Here is a 22,469-nt window from a genome sequence, read left to right as displayed (position 1 = left end):
CAAAAAGGAGCTTTATTTATTGGTCTCCTAAAACTCAAACATGATGCAGCTATTTTAAACAAGTGAGACACCTCTGTTGTACCATAATGGAATAATCACCAACATATTCATGAAATGAAAAAGCAAGGTGCAAAAGAGTACAACATACCACGAATATGTCAAACACACACATATACAAACACATGCTATACATGCATAAAATATCTCTGGAAAGATATGGATGAAACTAGTGACACGGATGTCTCTGGGGAAAGGAACTGGTTTGACAATGGGTAGAGGTTGAGGAGACTTACTTTTCACTGGCTTTTGTACCGTGTATATATTACCTATTCAAATAATAACTTAAAAAAGAAAATGCAAAACAGTGAAAGAGAATGGAAAAGGGGAAAATAATTCTCTTACTTTTCTACAAGTACTATAAAAGTTTAGCATTTATAAGTATGATTTCAAAAGCTTTTTTCTTTTTATTCTCTAAATTCTAAACTACAGAACCTATAAGAATATGTCTAGTTTAGTACAAAGAGCCTGGAAAAAATAGAGACAATAATTTCCTTAATTTACATGTCAAAATGTCTGTCCAAAGCAATACCCAATTTCAGAAGTCTTGTTAATCAGTCTGATCAACTTGGAACAATTTTTACTATGTGATATAATTAGGATGACATTAATACATCACTGCTGGACATACTCTATTGACAGATAAGAACTCAGGAGATTTTTGGGAAAAGAGATCTAATGGTTCTGTATGTATAAATGCCTTGCAAATGTACATAGTATTTTTAAGTAAATTTTCTAAGCATTCAACAGCATGTGCTAGAATTCTAACTAAAGACATTAAGCATAATCATAGAAAACTAAAGCAAGGCAGGGGATAAAAAGGCCATGAATTCAGAAAAAAGAGATCATAGCAGCATAAGGCAGCTTTCTGCCTAAAATAAGCCTAAGAAAAGAATATTTCATAATCTATAAATAATTAATATCAAAACACTGTTAAGTTTATCAGATAAAAATCACTGGCATTTCAGAATATTTATTTATGAGTAAAGTAGAAGATAAGTTTTTGGGTTGTGAAAACAAGTGACAAATATTTACAACACATAACTTAGCTGAGTATTATAACCCACATCCATTGATAAATACCTGCTCTATCTGTATTCCATAACCTTTAAAACCTGCATTGTCCCATGAAGTGTTCCGATAGATGTCATCAACTCTGTCAATTAGCTCTATCTGTGTGTATAAAAGAGAGCGAGAGAAAGACATTATGTATATCTTTACCACTCTTTGCAATGTAATATAAGTTCTGCAGGGATAAAAAAAAAAAAATCAGTTCAGATAAAATACCATTGTAAAAGTTTCACCAATTACAAAAACTAGCATTAAGATGTTACGCTTTACGTTGACAGTGCTAATAAAGAAATTATTCCTAGCCTCAAACTTAAAATGTTGGTATCAGAATAGAGCAGTGGTACAGTTCATCCCAAATTTCAGGTAATCAACTGCACAGGGAACCAAAATATCAAGTAACAAGTTTTTTAAAAACTGCCATTCCAGTCAACTACGGAAATGAAAGTTAAAAGTCAATCAATTTACCTAAAATATTCCTAAAAATAAGTACTCTGTTCATTCTATCTCTTGCCACATACCTCAGAAAAACATCTTCTTCAGAAAGAGGTAAGGAACAGTGACAGATACTGCTAACCCTACACCAGACCCGCCCTGGGCAAAGTGCAGCACCGAGGACCAGGTAGACCAGGTAGAGAGAGAGGAGCGCGGTCTCAGCACACCTCCTTCTCCTGTCCTCCGATTTGGGGCAGGTAGGAACAGAGAGAGAGGAGCGCGGTCTCAGCACACCCTCCTTCTCCTGTCCTCCGATCTGGGGCAGGTAGGAACAGAGAGAGAGGAGCGCGGTCTCAGCACACCTCCTTCTCCTGTCCTCCGATTTGGGACAGGTAGGAACAGAGAGAGAGGAGCGCGGTCTCAGCACACCTCCTTCTCCTGTCCTCCGATCTGGGGCAGGTAGGAACAGAGAGAGAGGAGCGCGGTCTCAGCACACCTCCTTCTCCTGTCCTCCGATCTGGGGCGGGGACGGTGGGCAGAGATGACTGAGGGAGGGGCCACAGTACAACAGCCAAGGACAGTTCAAACTACTGACTATATAGGAACAGAATACTCGTTACCAATCTGCTCCTCAAAGAGAAGATTTTATTGTTCAAAAACTGGGTAAATGAGGTTTGTTCTGGCAGCTGTGAAGCACATTACACATCTAAGAAATTGTTCTTTGCTTATAGTAACTGTAAACCAAGAAATGCAATTTTTAACACCAGACCTCTCATTATATTCATATTCTTGGTGTAATGAACAAAGAAGCAAACTAAGAGCCCCTAATACAAAACCCATACTAAGAAAGAAGCTTTTCAAGGACTCTCCTACTTAGGAACAAGAGCTATAGTGACTTCACACACTCCTCCTACCACCCTCGCAATAAATTCACTTGGCATGGAAGGGGAGGGAAAGAAGGGTGAGGAAGGGCACAAAAAACCACAGAATGGGAATAGCAAGGCAAGGAGAAAGACGCCTTGGCTGCACTGGGCTCTGCACTACGAATCAATAGCTGCATTCTCTTTTATTCCCTCAACATCATTTGTGTTAGTGCCAAGTTATCACGAGGAATGAGGTCATACTGACAAAAAAATGTCAATGAAATATGATTCCCTTGACTTTTAAAATTACAATAGTAAATGCTTAAAAATCCAGCATCAATACTTCTGTAATCCTGCCTTCAAATCTTTGCCCTATAGTTAGTTATGACCACAGACGTCCTATCTATGTCATCCAGATATAGCCCAACAATTAGCTATTTTATACCAGTACAACATAAACCAAATTGACCAACTCCTCTGATATATACATATAAGCAAAAATAATACACACAAGTTCATACAAATATCAATACTTTTTCCCCCCACTCTGGAGTATACATCCATACGTGTCACCAACAGGATCACTGCCATTATAGCAGAGACGTTTTCACAGAGTTCACTTCTATAAAGAAGGAAGGCCTACATTATGAACTGTCCCTAAACATAATATGCATACAAATTCTGATGTGCACAAAATCTTAGTTGAAAGGTAAAATGGGGTTTCAAAAATTTGAAACTAGAATATCTATACAATAATGTAAGAACCTCAGGTGACAGCCCTCAAGTATTCTAGGAAATCACAGAGCATCTGAAACAGATCTCATTTCACTATGTTCAAATTATAGCAGTCTTCTCTTAAATGGAATTTTCCTACTTATGTGAGCTTTTTTGTCCATTACCTCATCCAACATCAAACACTTACCAAGTAGTTTGTAGTTGTACTCTCTTCCCCTCTGCCCATGTATCTGTAAAAGCGATGATCTGCTACCACCAATAATTTACACGTGTTCTTCAGGGGATTAGGGTCAGCTCTTCTCTTCACCCGATGAACAAGCTCTAATATGAATTTGGATGCACTATTAAATCAAAATTCATCAAAACAAGGAGTTTTTTATAGTAACATTTTAAATCTATCGTATTTTTGAAACAAATATTATTTGAGCTCAGTATCCTTAACAGTATCTTGAACAGGAAAACAATTTGGAGAAAGACAAAAAGTGAAAAGTAATATGAGGTTTTCAAATTGTAGAATTCAAAACCAAGGAAAAGTGCAAAAGTACTTAACAGAATAAAACAATCACCTATCTATTGCTGGGCTATGAAGGTGTCATTTGCTTCTAGAAGAAGTCTACAAATTAACAAAAGTAACAGTAAAAATATCCAGATATTCAAACATTAAAAAATTAGTGGGGATTCCCTGGCGGTCCAGTGGTTAGGACTCCGCACTTTCACTGCTGAGGGTGCAGGTTCAATTCCTGGTCAGGGAACTGAGATCCCACAAGCCATGCAGGGCAGCCAAAAAAAAAAAAAAAAAAAAAATTGAAAAATTATTTTGTCAACAGGTCATTTTTTCTTATCAAATAATCACACTGTTTAAGAATTTAGTTATATACTAAAATGCTAGTAATATTTTTCTAAAGTTTTCAAAAATGAGGACAGACTATTTCTCCAAGATGGGTAGATGGTCTTTAAATGACTCTAAATTCATCTGTCCCAAGACTGATAATTTTCTTCCTTCTAAACAGGACAGACCTCTCTTGCTACCAACTAATTTCTTATAAACTTATCTGAAGATTGTTTTTTCACAGTACAGTACTATTCTGTCATTTCTAAATACCTACAAATGAAAATATTTTCCCTCAGATTATTCAATTTCCCCTTTCCCCAATCTTTTTTAAAGTCCAATCTTTATTGCCACCATTATTTTCTACTGTTTTCAATTCTTACAGACAAAAAAATCGAGAAATTTCTGAACAAAACTATTTTCAAGCCAAATACTATAGTTACTTGATAATCATGTTCTTTTTTTTGTCAATTAACAACCACCCCTACTGAAGACAACTGTTATGCTTGCTTCTTATTTGAAATATATTTTTTTTAGTCTTACCGTCAGGTGGCTCTCTGCCTACCAGCCCTTTTGGAAGCAACTCTTCATTATCCGCCTTTATATAACCACACACTTTTGGAGACTGCAAACGTGAAACATTCTTGATATCTTCAGATTTATAAACTAACACTCTTTTGTCTTTAGTATCATTAATTAGTCTCCAAAGTGGCTAAAATAGAAAACAAATATAACTGAGATGGAAATATAAAAATTCCTAAATATTCAAGTCTTACAACATCCTTTCCCTATTTTTAGATAACATTCATTTCCAGGCTAAGTAAACTGACTAGTCAGAACAAAGTTCTTCTCTGTAAGGACAAGGGTCTCATCAGAACCAGACAGCTCATACAGAAAAGATTCTGTGTATGTATATGTGTGTGTATGTATCTCCACATCCGTCACAGAAATGAAAATCAAAACCTCAAGGAGACCACTTCATACCCACTAGGATGGCTGTAATCAAAAAGACATATAACAACAAGTATTGGCAAGGATGTGAAGAAACCCTCATCTACTGCTGTTGAGAATGGAATACGGAATATAAAATGCAATAAATGTAAAATGGTGAGAATGTAAAGGGCAGCCACTATGGAAAACAGTCTGGCAGTTCCTCAAAAGGTTAAAAACAGAGTTACCATATGACCCAACAATTCCATTCCTAGTAATATTATATACCCAAGATCAATGAAAATATATGCTCACATAAAAACCTGTTCAAAAATGTTCATAGCAGCATTATTCATAAGTAGAAATAACACTAATGTCCAACTGATGAATGAATAAGCAAAATGTGGTATATCCAAACAATGGAATATTATTTGGCAATAAAAAGAAATGGTGTACTTGACACATGCTATAACATGGATGAACGTTGAAAACATTCGAAATGAAAGTAGCCAGACACAAAAGACCACATGTTGTGTGACTGCATTTTTATGGAAATGACCAAGCAAATCTAAAGAAACAAAAAAGACAAATCTAAAGAGACAGAGAGGGGCTTCCCTGGTGGTGCAGTGGTTGAGAATCTGCCTGCCAATGCAGGGGACACGGGTTTGAGCCCTGGTCTGGGAGGATCCCACATGCCGCGGAGCAACTGGGCCCGTGAGCCGCAATTGCTGAGCCTGCGCGTCTGGAGCCTGTGCTCTGCAACAAGAGAGGCCGCGATAGTGAGAGGCCCGCGCGCTGCGATGAAGAGTGGCCCCCGATTGCCGCAACTGGAGAAAGCCCTAGCACAGAAACGAAGACCCAACACAGCCATAAATAAATAAAAATAAATAAATAAATAGATAAATAAAAATTAAAAAAAAAAAAGAGACAGAGAGTAGATTAGTGGTTTCCTAGAGCTGGGAGGGTTGGGGTGGGGGGGAAGTGGGCTTCTAAGTAATAAACCACTTTTTCAATTTAGAAATTATTAATCTCATGCAAAAGTACTTCAATAAACCTGATGAGTTTACTTTTAAGTGAACATCTCACAGGGAAATGTTAATTATGGTCATTTTTGTACTTAGTGAAACTGAGAGATATGGATGGAAACAGAATTCCTAATTGTCCCAAAGGGAAATATTTGGAAAACTGAGGAATCTGAGCAAATTTAACTTGGATCCTAAATGCACCCATTTTGGATTAAGAATTAATAGATGACCCTAAGGAAATAAGCAAACCTGTGCACTGTGGCAGAAACAACGCTGTGCATTCCCCACACAGTTTTATCTTTCTGAGCACAAGAGATTATCTTTCCCAGCCTCCTTTGTAGGCAGGTCAGAGACAAGAGTTTCTGGAACGTGGGTGGAAGTGATGTAGGCCACTTCCAAGCCTGGCCATAAAAATCCCCTGCGGGATCCTGCAGCTGTTTCCCTTCTGTGGCAACCTCAGAGAATATGTGTCCATGTTCCAGAGTATTCTCATTTTCCTAGAGACGCAGAAACACTTCAACCCACAGATCTGTAGCAAACATTTTGTTTTCTGGACTAGTATCTGACATACAGCCATGTGTCTCGCACAAATGTGGCCAGTTTGCTCTTGGTTTCTACTGCTAGGATTTCAATGGAAGAATGGCCAGAGCCTGAGTTTCCTACAGTTTCCTCTTTTAACTTCTCAAGACTATGAACTATCACCTTTTATTGATCTTGCATTTCCAGAGCATCTAGGAAAGAAGATTTCACCTTCATCTTTGAGAAGGATTATTAGAGAAAGAATAAAGAAAAAATGAGGGAGTTTCCTCTTCCCATTATCCATCTCACATGTGACTTTCAATTATTGTACTTAAAAATACAGAGTGCATCGTATGACAGCATCTTAGATATATAAAATATATATATATTTTTTACTCATCTATTTTTCTGGTTTAAAAAAAAAATTTAAATACAAGGAGAAGAGAAGTTCAGTATAAAGACCCTTTTCTTCTTAAAACAACTGCATAATGGCTTTCTAAACATCAGAGATATATGCTCCTGAAAAAAAAATTCACATGTAGACTTACCTCTATATTATATTCCGCCCCATCTGTGTTGATTCTTACTGTGATATCATCATCTCCTATGTGAGCTAGAACCCGAGAGTCAGGCTCACCTTAAGAGAAAAAAAAAGTCATTATTAAAAAATATTTAAATCAAAAAATAAACTATGCACTATCAATAAAAATCAAGCAAGCCTGTCTACAGAGTGGAATGTGCCCAGGCACTGTGCAGATGTAAAACACACAGGCCCAGAAAGCAGCTGGGTATTCTCACTCTTAAGGAGGAACCACAACTCTAGTCATTTGAAATCGGCCTCTTTCCCTGAAGCCTCTTATGAGAATTACCTAGTGTGTTATAGAACAAAACAAAGTGTAGATTTTCTTCTGGAATAACTCTACCTACTTTGGGGTAAGAAAGAGGAGGCAGAGAGCATGATTCAGAATATACAGGTCTTGAACTGTACTACTTGGGTATTTTTAGTGCCATTTTTTTCGTATTGCAGAAAATTTTCCAGAAGTAAACTGCAATTGCTTGTTTAACGTATTTTCTTAAATAAATACATGATAGGATCACAGAGTCAATTATTTTATCTCCTATCTTCCTTGTTTACAATCTCATAAGGGAAGTCGACAATCTCATAAGGGAAGTTGACAATCCCTCCCTGAAGACAAAAGGAGGTTAAATTCGTATGACTTAAGAGGAAATCTGTTGTAATCATGAAAACAGCCAGTTAGTATGACATGCTGGATAATACCCATTTCCTCCTGTTTGAATGTTTCTGCTTCCAGATTTACAAAGCTCAAATAAAACAGACAAACAATAGCACTTCTTCGACACCCCTTTTTCCTCCCCTCAAAAAAGAATATACAATCTAGTTCAATCTGGACACCTAACCTCCCAAGCACAAAGGCAAAAAAATGAGCACCTACTAACCAACCACATGTCCACTGAAGAAGTCCTGCCATTTGACGGGGTACTCACTTTCATCTTTCCCATCTACGACCACGACTTTGAAATTTTGGGAAAAGCGTTCAGTACTTGATGTCAGGTATAATTTAAAATGCCTAAAGAAAGAATGCATCTGAACTTTAAGCACATAAAACAGAGGCCTAAATTTCATTTAATTAAACTTACTTAAGAAAGAAGTTGACACTTGAGTTTACATTAACGAAGTACTATGCAAGTTATAACTACTGTTTTACTTAGTTATAAGGTACTTAGAGTGTTGTTATCTCCAGTAAAGACAAAACAGACTAGTTTCTTTAGTTGTAAGAACTTGGCAGACCAAAAGAAACTAAAAGTGGGGGGAAAAAAAGATTCAAAGAGCTTATATATTCATCTTTTCTGGAGACTCGGAAAAATAAAGAAACACAACTGGATAGCTGAAGCTGGAGTTCTGCTTATCTTAAAAATTTAGGGAAGACTGATATTACTGGATACCTTTTATTGAACACGTACTCAGTGCTAGCTGCTCTGCACGCTGTCTCCACCTCACACAGTAAAAACTGAGACTTGGAGATTAATCAACATGCTCAAGGTTCCACAGCTGGTAAACAGAGGACCTGAACACTGAACCTGGCTTTTACTTCAAACGCCTGCATTCCGCTGCCTCCAGCAATCAGCTGCTCTTACTGCTGCACAAAATTAATAAATATGCTACTTTCCATGTTTAAAAGCAGCCATGCTTCTTTTCTCCTTCAAAAGAGAACTTACCTTGAAAAAAGTAATCCACAATTACCATGAGGAAAATAAGTATCAGGTATCCAACAAAGATATCAAAATACACACTCCAGTTCTTTAGTTGGCTTAATACTCTCTTGTACAAGTTTCGTTCCTGACATAAAAACTGGACGTGGTGAGCAAGAATTTTCAATGATCATTTACAAAATTCTTTCAATGTACCCAAGAACACCAAAGATAAAGGTATGGTTTTTATCTCAGCCATGGGAACTAATTTTGTCAGCTATGGTGTTGAAAATATAAAATGTTACAGGTTTGGGGGCTTCCCTGGTGGCGCAGTGGTTGAGAGTCTGCCTGCTAATGCAGGGGACACGGGTTCGAGCCCTGGTCTGGGAAGATCCCACATGCCGCGGAGCGGCTGGGCCCGTGAGCCACAGCTGCTGAGCCTGCGCGTCTGGAGCCTGTGCCCCGCAACGGGAGGGGCCGCGATAGTGAGAGGCCCGCGCACCGCGATGAAGAGCGGTCCATGCACCGCAATGAAGAGTGGCCCCCACTTGCCGTAACTAGAGAAAGCCCTCGCAAGAACTGAAGACCCAACACAGCCAAAAATAAAGAAATAAATAAATAAAGTAGCTATAAAAAAAAAAAAAAATGTTACAGGTTTGGTAAATCGAAACTGCCAGGAAGAATCCAGAGTGGGACTATCTCCATGGCAACACTTTTTTTTTTTAACTTTTTGAGCATAACAAGGTAACTTTAGTTTGTTTGTGGTTTTTTTTTAATGGTCATTGGGAAGGAGACACAATAGAACATAATCTCAGAAAACCTTGGAACATTTTCTCCTGCTACCTTAAAACGTACCTTCCCACACACAGTTATGATTTTTTTCCCCTGTTAGTTATGCTGAGAACTTTGAAAAGAAAAGCATCCCTCCTGGGAATTCCCTGGGGTCCAGTGGTTAGGACTCTGTGCTTTCACTGCCGAGGGCGCGGGTTCGATCCCTGGTTGGGGAACTAAGATCCTGCGAGCCGGGTGGCACGGCCAAAAACAAACACAAAAAACCAAAAAAACAGAACAACCAAAAAGAGTATCCCTCTTATAAATGCCTTATTAGTTAGTTTTAGACTCTCTAGGAGTCTCAATACTATTTTTACTTAATGTTCTTTCCAGGAAAATCACTAGAATTGCACTCTTCATTTTCTATATTAATCTTCTATGAAGTAAAGAAAAGGACCAAGTGTTGGTAGAATTCCTGTTTTTTGAGTTTCCAATCTTCACCTTTGAGCTATAAAACCTCCAACAGGATATGTCAGTCAGAACTTATATTTTACTTTATCCTTCCCAAATTATGTGAAATCATGTACTTTCAGACCTCCTTTAGCAATTTATCTTCCTGACTTTTAAGGATTCACAGTGACTACTAACTGGTGTTAATCAGTCTGAATTAACATTATTTTCGTATTTTTGGGGGGGTATATACTGTGAAATGATCACCACAATAAGTCTAGTTAACATCCATCACTGCACACAGTTACAATTTTTTTTCTTGTGATGAGAACTTTTAAGATCTACTCTTTTAAGGTCTAACTTTCAAATATGTAGTACAGTATTATTATCTATAGTCACCATGCTATATATCATTACATCCTCATAACATGTATTTTATAACTGGAAGTCTGTACCTCGTATCTATTTTTTTAATAGTGTTTTATTTATTTATTTATTTATTGGCTGCGTTGGGTCTTAGTTACGGCACGCAGGCTCAGTAGTTGCGGCACGCAGGCTCAGTTGCCCCGCAGCATGTGGGATCTTAGTTCCCCGACCAGGGATCAAACCTGTGTCCCCTGCATTGGAAGGCAGATTCTGAACCACTGGACCACCAGGGAAGTCCCCATCATGTCTATTTTTAATGGTCCATTTAGCTGGGTATATATCTCTCTCCTTCCTTCCTCCCTCTTTCTTTGTGGCTGCATTGGGTCTTCGTTGCTGCACGCAGGCTTTCTCTAGTTGTGGCAAGCTGGGGCTACTCTTCGTTGCAGGGCACAGGCTTCTCATTGCAGTGGCTTCTCTTCTTGCAGAGCATGAGCTCTAGGCGCACGCGGGCTTCAGTGGTTGTGGCTCGTGGGCTCTAGAGCGCAGGCTCAGTAGTTGTGGTGCTCGGGCTTAATTGCTCTGCGGCATGTGGGATCTTCCCAGACCAGGGCTCGAACCCATGTCCCCTGCACTGGCAGACGGATTCTTAACCACTGTGCCACCAGGGACGTCCCCACTTTCATTTCTTTATCAGTTCTAGCCCTCTTCAAATATTCTGAGATATTTCACTTTTTGTTTGCTTGTTTGTTTTATAACAACAGAATTTCATTTCTCGTGGTTCTGGACGCTGGGAAGGGCAGGATCAGGGTGCTGGCAGATTCAGTGTCTGGTGAGAACCGACTTCCTGGTTCAGAGACAGCTACCTTCTCACTGTGTCCTCACATGGCAGAAGGGATGAAGGAGTTCTCTGGGGCCTCTTTTATTTTATTTTATTTTTTGGCCGCACAGCATACGGGATCTTAGCTCCCTGACTGGGGATTGAACCCATGCCCCCTGCAGTAGAAGTGTGGAATCTTAACCACTGGACCACCAGGCGAGTCCCTGGGGCCTCTTTTAAAAAGGCACTAATCTCATTCATGAGGGTTCCACCCTCATGACCTAATCACCTCCCAGAGGCCCCACCTCCTACCACCATTGCATTGGGGGTTAAGATTTCAACAGATGCATTTGTGGGGACACACACAGTCTACAGCAGTCATTTTCACAGTGGACCACCAGGGCAAAGGGGCATAAACACTCTCCAATTTCTGTTTCTCCTGAGGCCTGGGAATTCATCTCTTCCTAGGTTCCTGTGTATATTTCTTTTCTTTTTTTATTGCAGTATAGTTTATTTACAACATTGTGTTAGTTTCAGGTACATAGCAAAGTGATTCAGTTATATATCAATATATATATGTATACATCTATATATTTTTTTCCCGATTCTTTTCCATTATAGTTTATTATAAGATACTGAATATAGTTCCCTGTGATACACATAGATCTTTTATTTTATATACAGTAGTGTGCATTCTGTAAATCTCATAATTCCAATTTATCCACCCCCTTCCCCTTTGGTAACCATAAGTTTGTTTTCTACGTCTGTGAGTCTGTTTCTGTTTTGCAAGTGAGTTCATTTGTACTAATTTTTAGATTCCACATATAAGTGATATATAATATGTGTAACTTTTTCCAAAAAAATTATAACATTATCAAAAAGTATTAAAACAATATTTGTATTCATTACTTCATTTCTGTTTCAAATTAACATACTGTAATTGTTTTCCCAAAGATACATTTTTTTTTCATACACATCCATCATACAGTGTAACCAAAAAAAGCAGTGTACATGAAATAAGAGAAAATAAATTAAAAATCCTTACCATAGCATAGGTAAGGAGGCTCTAGTCTGGAGCACAGCTGAGTTTCCAGCACTATAAGGAGGCTCAAAAGTTTCTTTTAAGAATGCCTGCTAGCAAGGGCTCCAGCCAGGTGGTTGGTTCATCTGTAAGTCAGCCTTGAGTACTTGAAACAGTTCTGTGTTTGTTTGTTTGTTTCTTAGCGTTTAGAATAGCCATCATTGTCCTGCAATAGGCAGAGCTATCACGTCCAGGAAAAATGAGGGAGGGAACCACAGAGGCAGCGTGAGATCCAAATACAGCATTCAAAGGTAATTGGTCCAGTGGTGCCTGGGGAAGGAGCAAGGGGATGGCACTCCCGGGTTAGCCATCTTCCTTCGGGGGTGTGTACTAGCCGTCTTCTTCGTGGATCTGCACCAAGGACTTGTAGGCCTGCTGTGCTCTTGTCGGGCCGCACTGAGATCTGCTGGCTCCAAACTGCACTCGTGCTTCTCCCTTCACCCGCGTGGACTGAGCTGCATGATCACTGACTCTGTTGAGGAGGCCCTGCCCCAGCCCTGCTTGGTAAGAAGTTCCATGCAGATAGCACCTCCGCCCAGAACATCCCCCAGGAGAGGACTGGAGACACAACCCTGACAAACGGCGCGCCAAAGGGAAAGTTATCTTTAAAAGAAAAGTTAAGTAGGATGAAGTCGGCTCCTTTTTTCTCTTTGAGGATCTGGAGATCGTTGTGCAAAGCGCTGTCCTGGTCAACTTTGAGGAGTCTGACATTCCAATCATACAGACTGTCATTCACAAGTTCGACTGCATGGTTTCCACCTCTGAAACTCTGTGATGGGTGTATACCGCTGAGCTCCTTCATCAGCCGGTCAGTAGCCTGCACCGAGCCGGACACCGCACCATTTAAGTAATCTTGCCTCTGGTTCTTTTTAATTTTCTCTAGTATGGCCAGGTTTTCTCTTGCGATGCCGTCATCTCCAGATTTCTTGCCCTCAGCTGGCTCTCCTTCTTTCATTTCACAGTGAGCAGCAGCCAGGTTAAGGTCATCGGACTCCACTGACCAGATGCGGGGCACAGCAGGGCATGACTCCGTGATGGTGCAGTGGACGCGGACGGGATCCCCAGGCACCGACCCCGGAGGTGCGGTCCGGGCGCCGCCCCCTCACCCCGGCCCCTCCGGCCCCAGCCAGCAGGAACCCCCAGCTCAGCTCGTCCAGGCAGGCGCGGGCAAGGCGGAAGCGCTCGCGGCCGCAGTGAAAGATGGACTCGGGCAGGGCCCCCGCCCCGGACCCACCCCCACCCCGGGCCGCCCCCGGTCCCCGGTGCCACTGCCTGGCCCCCCTGCGGCTGCCGCTGCGGGGCTACTGCATCCTCTGCTCCACTGCGCGGCCGGCGAGCCGGGAGCCTCCGGCCTCCGCCGCCACCGCCCTCGTTACTTTAATAGTAATACTATTTCTTGATTTATAAAAAAGAGGGAATGTAACTTCCGGGTAAATTTCAAACTTTTTTTTCCCATAAGATTACTTTTTAACTCATATACAATCTCTCAGTGTTTCCATGCTTTTTCAACCACTAACAATCACATCAAAATTTAATGTTATGATCTTAAATTATTTTGCTTTCCTCTACCATCTAAAAACAGAACATCTCATTTACCATCACCATCAAATAAAGAGTGGCTTCATATAGGCAGTTCAGCCCTCTACAATTTGATCATTTCAAGTATCCCAACTTTTTTTTTCCTTTAAACTTCAACAACACAGTATAACAGAAAAGAAAGGGTATGGGCTTTGGATTCTGACATACCTGACTCAAATCCCGCCTCCACCACCGACTTGCTGTTTGATCTTGGCCTTAACTTCTGAACCTAATTTATCTTCATCTATAAGTGGAAGTAATACCAACTACTAACTGAATGGTTTTGAGGGTTAAATGAAATAAACTATTTTAAAGTACCCGGTACAAAGTTCTCATATATTGTTAGATACATTTCCTGTTAAACATTTAAGATGAAAATTTAAATTATAAATTTCTCTGCTTCCTTACACAGAGGGAAGATAAGGAGATGTTGTTTAACATTTCCTTAATGAATCAATGGCATCTATGAAACACGAAAGAGAAGTATGTTAGGCTATGGCAGTGTTTGACCCTAGAGTAAGGATTCTACAGGCTACCTCAAGTCTAACTTCAAAAGAAACCCAGAAAACTAAACTTTGAGTTCTTATCGTTTTAAAGTCTTCTCCCGTCCTCCTTTGCTCCTACTCATTTCTTGCTACTGTGTCTCCACTCCTTCGTCAAACTCTTCATAAGCATAGCAGAAATAACACAAGTTTTGGAAGTCAAACTTGTGTTCAAATCCTTTATCTTCCATTTTCTAGCTGAGTGACTTTGGGCAACTTACCTAACCTCTCTGAGCCTCAGGGTTTCTTTTGCCTTCAAAAAGGGAGTAACAAAGACTTCTATGCAAAGTATGGTGAGCATTAGAGATAATATATGTAAAGTGCCTACTACAGTAAATACCTGATAAACTATAGCTATTATTAATATCACCACTCTGCTCAAATTTGCTATAAGTGAAGCTAGATAACCTATACTGCAATATTTTGACATAAAATCCAACAAAAAGAAATCATTCAAAAATAATCTACGGATGATGGCAATAACTAGGAAAAATAAAAAGATATAGTAAAAATATTTGCATAAAATATCAGTAACACATGTGATGATGGATTCATTTCCTTAATGCCAAGCACTACTACAATTCAGTAACCCAAAGGATAAACCCAATAGAAAAATGGTAAATGGATACGAAAAGGCAGACAGAAAAATAACTTATAAACACATGAAAAGATGATGAATTTTACACAAAATTAAAATCAAAACATTTGTGAGGTACCATCCCCTTTCAGAGCAAGAAAAGTCGAAGGCTGATAAAACCTAGTATTGGCAAGGATAACAAGAAAGAGGTAAACTCATACACTGTTGCTAGAAGAATAAATTGGTCTAATGTCTTTAGGAGGAAACATGTCAACATCAATAAACATTTATAATATGTATACCCTTGATCCAGTACAGTAATTCACCTTTTAGGAATGTATCCTATAAAAATACCTAGATAGGGGCTTCCCTGGTGGCGCAGTGGTTGAGAATCTGCCTGCCAATGCAGGGGACACGAGTTCGAGCCCTGGTCTGGGAAGATCCCACATGCTGCGGAGCAACTAGGCCCGTGAGCCACAACTACTGAGCCTGCGCGTCTGGAGCCTGTGCTCCGCAACAAGAGAGGCCGCGATAGTGAGAGGCCCACGCACCGCGATGAAGAGTGGCCCCCACTTGCCCCAACTAGAGAAAGCCCTCGCGCAGAAACAAAGACCCAACACAGCCAAAAATTAATTAATTAATTAATTAATTAATTTAAAAAAAAACCTAGATAGGGTATATTTATAAAGATATTCACTGGAGCACTGTTCGTTACAGGAAAAAAAAAAATCACTTTGATTAAACAGTATCCATCTGTATGGTACTAGTCAACAAACTGTCATAATTTTACACAATAGGAATATTTATGCAGCTGTTATAAATGAGGTAAATCTATGTTATCTATATCACCTACATATATATAGATCTATATGCAAAAAATATGCATTAAAATCTTTTGGAAGTTTATACAGGAAACTTGCTGGGTCTGGGAAGTAAAAACTTCTCATACCCTCTATAGTTTTGTTTTTTTTTGCCACGCCGCACAGCATGCGGGATCTTAGTTCCCTGACCAGGGATCAAACCTGTGCCTCCTGCAGTGGAAGCATGGAGTCTTAACCACTGGACCACCAGGGAAGTCCCTCTGTAGTTTGTTTTTTAAATCAGGTGCATATATTACTTTTAAATATGTGTTGGAGAAGGCCTACCCTATGTACAAAGAAAAAACCAGCCCATTTATATGCGCCCAGTGTTTGTTATTTGATATTAGTAAAGTTCCCTAAAAAGACTTTAGAAAGAGGCCTGTTACTATCTAACACATTTACATCTGCAAAACATAAGAGATATTAAAATTAATGCCCAAATAGACCACATCTATCAATTTGTGCTATGACATAAGAGCAATTCAATGTGGAAAGAGACCCAGCTCACCACTAGGTTGTGGAGTCCTAAACAAACCCTTTATCTCTAAACCTCAGTGTCTTCATATATAAAATTAAGACAGTACTCAGTATAAGGTGGATAATTCTAAAGTAGCACAAAAGTATTATAATCATTCAATTAATTAAAATTCTTTGTTAGAATTCCAAAAAATAAATAAATATACCATCATTAATTCCTTTGGAATACACATTTACTTTTTAAAAAATAGTCATATGAATTTTAGAATAAGCAATACACTATTGTAAGAATCATGACAGACTATAATTATATTACAAATCTTTAAAATGTAACTTTCCAAGATTTAATTAGACACTCCAATTTTTCTGCTTTTACCAAACCAAGTCCCTCATTGCCCCAACATTATTCTATGAATAATTCAACTTACCTTTTCAAGGCTGAAAAAGTTAGTAGTGTTTCTAAGTGTGTTGAGGCCTGTAGATCCCTTTTTCTTACAGAGTGCTGTTGGATATTGGATAAAGAGAGGATATCGTAGTCGGAGAGCAAAGAATCAAGCTTTTCTGAAATAAAGGTAAAAAAGGTTATTAACACCTAAACCTACTAATCAATTGTAATATCATTAAAATGAGAGTCAGACAACAAACTCTTCCTGATGTAATGCCCCAGCACGACCTACGAAAGTCTTACCAAACACACACACACACACACACACACACCCACACACCCACACACCCACACCAGTTTTTAAGACAAAAAGGGATTAGAGGTTGCCAAATTAAATAACAACCTTAGGAAGTAATCAGCCACACCCAAAATTGTTCATTCTTGCAAAACAAATGACCCAATTTCTCCAGGAAACAAATGGCATGAGAAAGAAGGGAGGGGTGGAGACAGAAGGGACGTAAGAATACAGCAAGCAAGCCAGTGTGTGAGCCGTTTTGGATCCTAGGTCAAGCAAATCAATTATGGAAAGATATCTGTGACAATCAGGGAAATGTGAACATGAGTCCATGTTCATATTAGATACTAATAATTTTGATATCTCAGAAAGTATCACAGTATGCAATGAACTAACTTCTAAATTCAAGGCATTTCTGGCTTGTATGTTTAGAATTTTTAAGATCAAGCCTGCCAACTTGACCTGCCCACTGCCCACTTGGGCTACATCAATTCCTTATCAGTTGATGTACAGTAACAAAGAGCAACAAATGTATTAATGGCCTGAGGAAACCAAACTGGGAAAGTAAATCTTTTACAGAAAATCTTTTATAGAAAAACCACATGCTCCAAATTAGAGAGCAAAGAAGTGGTAATATCCCTATCATTGTTGACCTCAACAGACACAGCAGAATATCAATCCACCGGACAGCAGGAAGTATAAGTGGTAAGACCAAACCAATCCCTAGGAAAAAAAAAAAACATTAATTATTTTACAGGGCTGACTTGGAACCCAGGAAAAGCAAAGATGGACTGCCCCAAAGATAGAACAAGCACAAATAAGTTTCTATTTGGTATAGAGCAAGAGTAAACACTATAGAGTATATGCTACCCCCATAAGTCACTTTTTATCAACAGCAACTCAGCTGTCTCTCCCACAATCAGGAGGATTTTGGGAAGACAATTTTGGTGACTTAAGTCTCTGTAAAAACTGTCTAAAAATACTTGAGCTGATGCTTTCCTTTTCTCTCAACAGATATCACTGGAGAAGCAATGGTATTCAAAATCATTCCACTGGACTTAGAATGTCCTCAAAATATAGCAGCAGGAGCTTAAAATACAAGCGTGTTGCTACTGCAGTTAAATATGCTCACAAAACCATTTTTAAAAGAAAGAATCCACCCAATACTTTTCTCCATCCTCTTCCCCTGAATATCCTCAATTGGCTCTTTCATCCGTTCATTCACTGCTGTGTGCCAGGCCCTGGTCTAAGTACTGAGATACAGCACTCAACACAGCCAAGTCCTTGCCTAAAGCAGCACTCACTTTAGTGGGAGAGACGGACAATGCACAAGAAAATCCACGTCAGTGCCGTGGTATGAAAGCAGGACAGCAGAGAGGCAGTGGGAAGGGCCAATTTATACAGAGTGGTCAAAGAAGGAAAAATGCCCCACTGTCACGTAATACTCAAGCAAATGTGAAGAGGCACACTACTATATGGTTAAAGCAATTTAATCAAAGTCCATTCAAGGCTCTAACTCAAGATAAGATTAAAGTGGTAGCAAATTTCACACTCGCTGGGTACCACCCATTTTCTGTTAATAAAAATTTCCTTTTAATTTTAATCCAGAGGAAAGCTGTTTCAGAAGGCATCAATCTCTTTTATGCCGATGGTTGTTTATTGGTGATTTGGCCTTGCGAATTACAATGCTTCGAGGCACCAATGAAAAACCTTCAAGAAGCTTATCATTTATTCAACAATTTTTGAGTGTTTTGTTTCCCACAAGACACCATACTAGGTGTTCTATGTTATCTACACAAACATCTTGGGGTATTTTTCCCATTTTACAGATGAAGAAACAGACTCGGAGAGAATAATATCACAAAGCTAATGTACCACAGTACTAGGATTTGAACTGGGGCCTGTCTGGCTGAAAACCCCAAGCTTTATTGATTTCAACTTTTGAAACTGCTTAAAAATAGCCTAGCTCTACCTGGACCTTCCACTTCTTGGCCTCTTACTTTTTGACATGTCAATCAAACATGACCATGCCTCCCTCTGAATTCTGAAGCTTTTTGTTTACACCTTTCTTCTGGCATTTTTCAGTTATATTTGTCTTATCTCACAAATAGATTGTAAAATGGCCAAAAATGAGCTCTGTTTTAAAATCACGGTATTTTTACCTCACAACACGTGGCACAGAACCTTGCACAAAAGAGCACGCCTTTGCTAAAATTCTCAATGCTGATACAATCCTTTAGCTCTTCGACTTCCCTGATACAGGTTGGTACACAGACTCAGTCTCATTCAAGATCATAATCACTCCCACTAACTGAGAAACTTAACCTCAGTCCTATAGCTTCACTGCCAATAATAGAGGCCAGCGGTTCTCAGAGCGGTTCCCACAACCAGCCACCGCCTGGGGACTTGTTTCCCACCCCAGCCCTCCGCGATCGGAAACTCCAGCCGCAGGGCCCGGCCTCCTGTGTTAGCATGCCTTCCAGGGGATGCTGATGCACACTGCTCCAGTCTGAGAGCCACTGAACTAGGCTAAACCAAGGAAATAAAGTGAAGAAAAAAACCTTTAAGCACAAAGATGTTAACTGTTCAGCCTTGTATTAGTTTTAAGAACAAAAATTGGAAACGAAGTAAATTAATACCTGGCAAATAGAGAAGTTATAGCATTTCCAAATGACAAAAAAAAAAAAAAAAAAAATCTGCAATCATTTAAAATGCTGTTAACAACAGGTTTTAAGAACATGAGGAAATACTTATACTATAATATTAAATAAACAAAAGTAGATTTTAAAAACTGTTCATACTGCGTGACCTTAACTATGTATACAAATAGGGCTAGAAGAGCAAGATAGTAACATCATTGGTTATCTTTAGGTATTTTTCTATAATAAATGCAGCTTGCTAAAACACTTTAAAATACTTAACTAACATGTTTCAATTGTAATTTACCCCTTTTAATAACGAGACGTCTCCAGCTGGACGTCCGGGAGCCGTTACAAACAGCGCGGTAAATGCGCGCTCTGTCCAACACCCTGAGCTCCTGCTCTTGCAGGTAACCTCTCACGTGCTCGGTATTTCACTGCACTTTACTTCCAAAATTCCAGCCATTGGTAATCCAATTTTCTATAGCTTTTTCAACAGAATTTATATTTCCCCCATCCATATCCAAAAATCTTAAGTATAAACCACTTAACTTCTTACAGTAGAGTTTATGACAGCTTATACTAGACAATGCTACAAAAACTACCTTCCTTATCAGCTCAGCGTACGGTCATATTCTCCTGTTTAGAAACTCCACAATGGCTGCCCAGCATGCTCTACAATGAGAACACTTTCCTTGCTTCCTACAAGTTGCCCCAGCGATCACCCTAAACAACTGAGCTTCTCTCATTTCGGCTGCTACAAACACATATTAGAAAACAGACACTATTCAAAAGGTCAGACTGGAGTACTATATTATTTAGGATCCCCTCCCCAAAGCTCCCTGCTCTTCTCCGCCACGTGTTACCGTTTCCCTCACTTGGCCTCCTCTGTCTGGTCCTCCTTAGGGACCCTACCCTTACTCACTGCTTTTTTTATCTCTTCCACCCCCACTCCCATCCCTCCTTTCTTGCAAACACATTCTGCACATACTTTTCTCCTTTCCACCAGACCCCACCTATTCATTTATTCAACAAAAAGTTATTGAAAACCTGCTACCTTCCAAGCACTAGGGATATTAATGGAGAGAAGGAGAGATACATTTCCAATGTTGCGACTTTGGGGGAGAGAGCATCACACAAAAAATCATTATAAAATACGTCACAAACCAAGGGAGAGGAAATGGAAAGAATTTATAGGACACAGCAGGAGCATGACCCCTGTCTGGGAAGCCAAGGATGCTTTCCCAGGGAAACAGCACTGAAGTTAAGATCGAAAGGATGAGGAAGCAGCCAAGAGAACGAAAAGAAAGGACAGGGTTCTAAGTAGAGGGCATACCTATGCTGAGGTCCACAAGAAATAAAGAACACAATACACTCAAAGAATTGAAAGCAAGTCAGTGAGGCTGGAGTGCAGAACGCACCGCAGACATGAAGAGGTACGAGGCTACAGAGGCAGGTGGAGGTCTGGTCATGGAGGGTCATGGAACTAAATTAAGGATTTTTGACTTTGGATAAGGGCAACAGCTATAAATTAGAAATTTCAGCGTGACTGTGAAACCAAATGCCCCTAAAACCAAGTTCCCCTGCCAAGTTTATGATTAGCCTCTCTATCTGAAACTTTATTCTCTTTCTTCACCTGCCTCTGTTGCCCTCAGGATTAAAAAGTATCAAAGAAAAGGCGGGACTGAAACCAAGCAGGACCCTTCAGGGCCCTCCCAGATAAAAAACACCTTTCATTTTTTTTAAAAAAATAAATTTATTTATTTTGGTTGCATTGGGTCTTCGTTGCTGCATGCGGGCTTTCTCTAGTTGCGGTGAGCGGGGGCTCCTCTTCGTTGCGGTGCGTGGGCTTCTCATTGCTGTGGCTTCTCTTGTTGCGGAGCACGGGCTCTAGGCATGTGGGCTTCAGTAGTTGTGGTTCACAGGCTCAGTAGTTGTGGCTCACGGCTCTAGAGCGCAGGCTGAGTAGTTGTGGCGCACGGGCTTAGTTGCTCTGCAGCATGTGGGATCCTCCAGGACCAGGGCTCGAACCCGTGTCCCCGGCATTGGAAGGCAGATTCTTAACCACTGGTCCACCAGGGAAGTCCCTACAAAAGCCCTTCTGTCCCGTTTCTGGTTTGTAGAAAAGGCTTTAGTCTCTTAGACCTTCCCCGAGTTCCAAAGAGCAGATTCAAGCAATTACTAATTAGAGAAGTGATGGAAGGCTGAAACAAGGGGAAAACGGTCAAGAAACAATAGGGAGCCCTAGTTCCTCCTGCAGGGATATACAGAACAATCCGACACAAATCTTTGAGCTGTTCTGCAGGAACTAAGACACCCCCCGTCCTCCCACGTGGCAGATAGTGACTACAAGCTGACCACAAGCACACAGAACCCAGACTGGCTGGAACCAGAAGGCTGATGATTAAGACTCACGAAAAAGCACCCTGTTACTTCACCACCAACCAATCAGAAGAAAGTCATGCTCCCTGCAACCCTCACCCCAAACGTTGCCTTTAAAAACCATGGCCAGCCAGGAAAATGGATCTGAGACAAGCCTACATCTCCCATCTTCTCCATCGGTGCCCTCGCAATCAATAAACCTTTTTCTGCTCCAAACTCAGTCATTTCCATCTGTTGGGCCTCACTGTGCGTCAGGCACACGAGCTTGGGTTCAACAACAACTGCAGTGTGCAGAACGGGCTAGAGGAGGACAAAACTGGAGTCTGGGAAATCAGCTAGTAAGCTGCTGAGCAATCCAGGTGGAGATCACTAAAAGACCCCCAGGTTTCTAGCTTGGATACCTGGGTAGACAGTGGCACCACATTCACTGAGATTTAAAAAAATACACAACTAAGAGGAGGTTTGGGGGAGGGATTTGTTGAAGAGAAAAACCATAAGCCCACTTCTGCTAAAGCCCACGATACCAAACCTAGGTTTAATACCTAACTGTAGTTTCGACCTTCACCAGAAAAGTAAT

At 40.1% G+C, this 22,469-nt stretch overlaps 1 protein-coding gene and 1 pseudogene across 3 annotated transcripts in view; both read right to left on the bottom strand.

Moving 5' to 3' along the window:
• ADAM17 (ADAM metallopeptidase domain 17) overlaps window positions 1–22,469 on the bottom strand; it is a 59,642-nt gene that overhangs the window by 31,542 nt on the left and 5,631 nt on the right. Inside the window, exons 2-7 of one of the 3 annotated variants that reach the window (XM_007195662.3) lie at window positions 16,620–16,752; window positions 7,920–8,050; window positions 7,010–7,098; window positions 4,531–4,699; window positions 3,346–3,479; window positions 1,141–1,230 (exon numbers count right to left, since the gene is read on the bottom strand). In XM_007195662.3, the coding sequence (XP_007195724.1) occupies window positions 1,141–1,230; window positions 3,346–3,479; window positions 4,531–4,699; window positions 7,010–7,098; window positions 7,920–8,050; window positions 16,620–16,752 (746 nt within the window). Of the gene's footprint in view, window positions 1–293; window positions 340–1,140; window positions 1,231–3,345; window positions 3,480–4,530; window positions 4,700–7,009; window positions 7,099–7,919; window positions 8,051–16,619; window positions 16,753–22,469 lie in introns of those variants that run through there. The other 2 variants (XM_057558206.1, XM_057558207.1) reach the window with 2 other exon arrangements.
• Window positions 12,078–14,087, bottom strand: LOC103004215 (ubiquitin-conjugating enzyme E2 Q1-like; annotated as a pseudogene).

The sequence above is a fragment of the Balaenoptera acutorostrata genome, chromosome 12 (assembly GCF_949987535.1).
Source record: "Balaenoptera acutorostrata chromosome 12, mBalAcu1.1, whole genome shotgun sequence".
NCBI lineage: Eukaryota > Metazoa > Chordata > Mammalia > Artiodactyla > Balaenopteridae > Balaenoptera > Balaenoptera acutorostrata.
The sequence above is the reverse complement of the archived record's forward strand: the minus strand, read 5'-3'. Positions and strand labels throughout refer to the sequence as shown.